General features: G+C 37.1%; 1 protein-coding gene across 1 annotated transcript in view; it reads right to left on the bottom strand.

Moving 5' to 3' along the window:
• PIEZO2 (piezo type mechanosensitive ion channel component 2) overlaps positions 1-2,947 on the bottom strand; it is a 133,331-nt gene that overhangs the window by 49,344 nt on the left and 81,040 nt on the right. The window contains exon 31 of the mRNA XM_019649942.1: positions 1,241-1,407. Coding sequence (XP_019505487.1) covers positions 1,241-1,407 — 167 coding nt within the window. The remainder of the gene's footprint in view (positions 1-1,240; positions 1,408-2,947) is intronic.

The following is a 2,947-nucleotide window of genomic DNA, read 5'->3' as shown; positions in this document are numbered from 1 at the left end:
AAATATGGTGAATGCTGCTGCTGAGTGCCATCCAACGAAAAGGCAGGGGTCTTCAATACAGGAAGTGGAGCGTTGAACCTTAATAACACTGTGTGACAAGTTTCAACTTATTCGGTACAGTCAGTAGGGTGTGAGTGACTAAACCCATTGTTTAGAACATGAAATACCTGGAGATATTATCATGTGAATCTAAGCTATCCATCCTGCAGGCTGCCTGTGCACCTGAAGCAGCACCAGGACACTTGCCAACTGCGTCCAGTCCAGACTCTCTGGAAAGGTTGAAATAAGGTGTGTTTTAAAGTGTGCTGCAAATCATCCTCTATCATGACAACACTCCTTGTCACACATTGCTTCTGGTATATGGCAATTTCTGTCAAATAAAAACATTACGGTGTGTCCTCATCCACTTTATTTCACCAGATTTGGCACCATGAGACTTCTGGCTCTTCCCCAAAGTCAAAATGATTCAGGACATCAAGAAAGCCACAACAGTGCAACTGAATAAAGACACGCACAAAAGAGGACTTCCAGAACTGTTTCAGAAAGCGGCAAGAATGATGGGATATGTGTGTTCAAAGCAAAGGGGAGTATTTTGAGGGGGATTAATGGCAATGTGTCTTTTACTGTAATAATTTCTTTAATTTAAAAATTCACTGTATTGCTTGATCACGCCTCATAGTATGCATCTCCCAGGGTCTTATAAGGATAAAGTGAAGTAACCTATGCACAATGCTTGGTACTGGTCCATGGCAAATGATCATAAAACTCAGGGAAGATGGAAGTTGACAGAATCACTTCTTGAACCTTAAGTATGAATTATAAAGTAACAATTCTGAAAGGAAAAGATCAAAGATAGCAACAAATGGTAGGAGATTCTCATATAGAAGGTACTTTGTGGAATGGCATTTTTAAAAGGAATTAAAGATGCAGCCCTTGACACAAATAGTAATTTTGTCATTGGGAAGATTCAGTCTTACTTGCATCCAGCTTGGAAATCTCTATCCTGTGCCTATGAATCATACATGTGTTTCTAAAAGTTTTTCATTGATACCTGATTTTATCTGTCTAGGAAGGACAACATTTCTTTTTCTTTGTTGTACATATGGAGATAGCCTGAAGAGGGTGGGGATCCATGTAAGTTTTGATTAACTTTCACCTCAGACATTCATTTCTCAAATTGATGAAGTCAACCTCTTTTACCTTTTTCAAAAGCAAACCCATTGTGTAGAACATAAAATACCTGGAGATACTGTCATGCGAATCTAAGCTATCCATCCTGTGGGCTGCCTGTGCACCTGAAGAAGCACCAGGACGGTCGTCAATTGCATCCAGTCCAGACTCTCTGGAAAGGTTCATGATGTGGTTCTGATAGTACATGTGGATGCTTTCCCGAGTTGGAACGTTGCCCTGTAGTGAAGGAGACATTGCCACAGTTCTTACTTGCCTGCTCAGCCACCTGGCATTTCTCAGTACTGACAACTCTCAGCTTTCATGCACACCTTAAGTGGATTAAAACAAAGCTAGAAAGTTGGGCATTGATGTCAACTTATTGAATTAATGGTACTCAATATTACTAGGTAATGCTGAACAAGAAATCCCTTCTTGTTTATGGATGAAGATGGTCAAAAAAGTACAAATTTGCATTATAAAATAAACATCTTGGGATGTAATACAGCAGGATGATAATAATTAACAATACTCTTTTGTATTCAGGAGTCTGTCCTTATTCATAGAAGATAAGGTCTAAGACCCCCAGTGGATGCCTGAACCATGGATATTACTAAATGCTATATATACTATGTTTTTTTCCTATACATACATATGTATGATAAAGTTTAATTTATAAGTTAGGCCCACTAAGAGATTTACAACAGTAACTAATAATAAAAGTTATGTGAATGTAGTCTCTCAGTAAAGTAGCACAGATATCTTTTCCATTCTTCACAATGTCACCAATAAAAGATTCCTTCTTACCATAGATCTTAGTAAACTCAGCAAATAATTTGTTTTTATTTCCTTATGAAATCAAGAACTTTCACCTTTTCACTAAAAAACAAGCACTTTACAGTTTCTTTTTGGCATATCCGAATTGTCAGCATCACTACTCTCATGCTTTGGAGCCATTATTAAGTAAAATAAGGGTGACTTGAACACAAGCACTGTGATACCACTACCGTCTATCTGATAACCAAGACTGCTACTAAGTGACTAACAGGTGGGGAGAGTATACAGAAGATATGCTGGACAAAGGGATGATTCACATCCTGGGTGGAATGGAGAGGGCTGGCATGACGCTGTATTACACTACTCAGAACAGCAGACAATTTAAAACTTATGAATTGTTAATTTCTGGAATTTTCCATTTGATATTTTTGGATCGTGGTTGACTGATGGTAACTGAGACCATGGATAAAGGGGGACTACTGTATTTGAAAGCTCTTAAGAGAGCAGATTTTAAAATTTCAAATCAGAAGAAAAAAAATTCTAACTATGTATGGTGATGGATGTTAAGTAGCCTTACTGTGGTGATCATCTCATTATATATATCATTATGTTGTACACCTGAAACTAATATGTTACATGTCAATTATTTTTCAATAAAATTTTTTTTAATCTCTCCTTATAGGTAGATAATTTTGTAGCTATTTATGATAAGTATATAGATAAAGGTAACTTTTCCAGAAATGAACTATTATTTTTTAATATAATCTATAAACCTTATATGACTATATTTTGTTGTTGCACATATATCCTAAATTTTTCTATGAGAGGTTTCAGATCAAACTTCCCAGACTAAAAAACATAAGCCTTTATTAGACAGCAGAGTCTGCACCTTCAAACTGTGGTGAGAGGATAGGATAGAATGAATAAACTGGCCACTATCCCAGGACCCTGTGTGTGTGTGTGTGTGTGTGTGTGTGTGTGTGTGTGTGTGTGTGTGTGTGTG

This window comes from Hipposideros armiger, unplaced genomic scaffold (assembly GCF_001890085.2).
Source record: "Hipposideros armiger isolate ML-2016 unplaced genomic scaffold, ASM189008v1 scaffold_136, whole genome shotgun sequence".
NCBI lineage: Eukaryota > Metazoa > Chordata > Mammalia > Chiroptera > Hipposideridae > Hipposideros > Hipposideros armiger.
The sequence above is the reverse complement of the archived record's forward strand: the minus strand, read 5'-3'. Positions and strand labels throughout refer to the sequence as shown.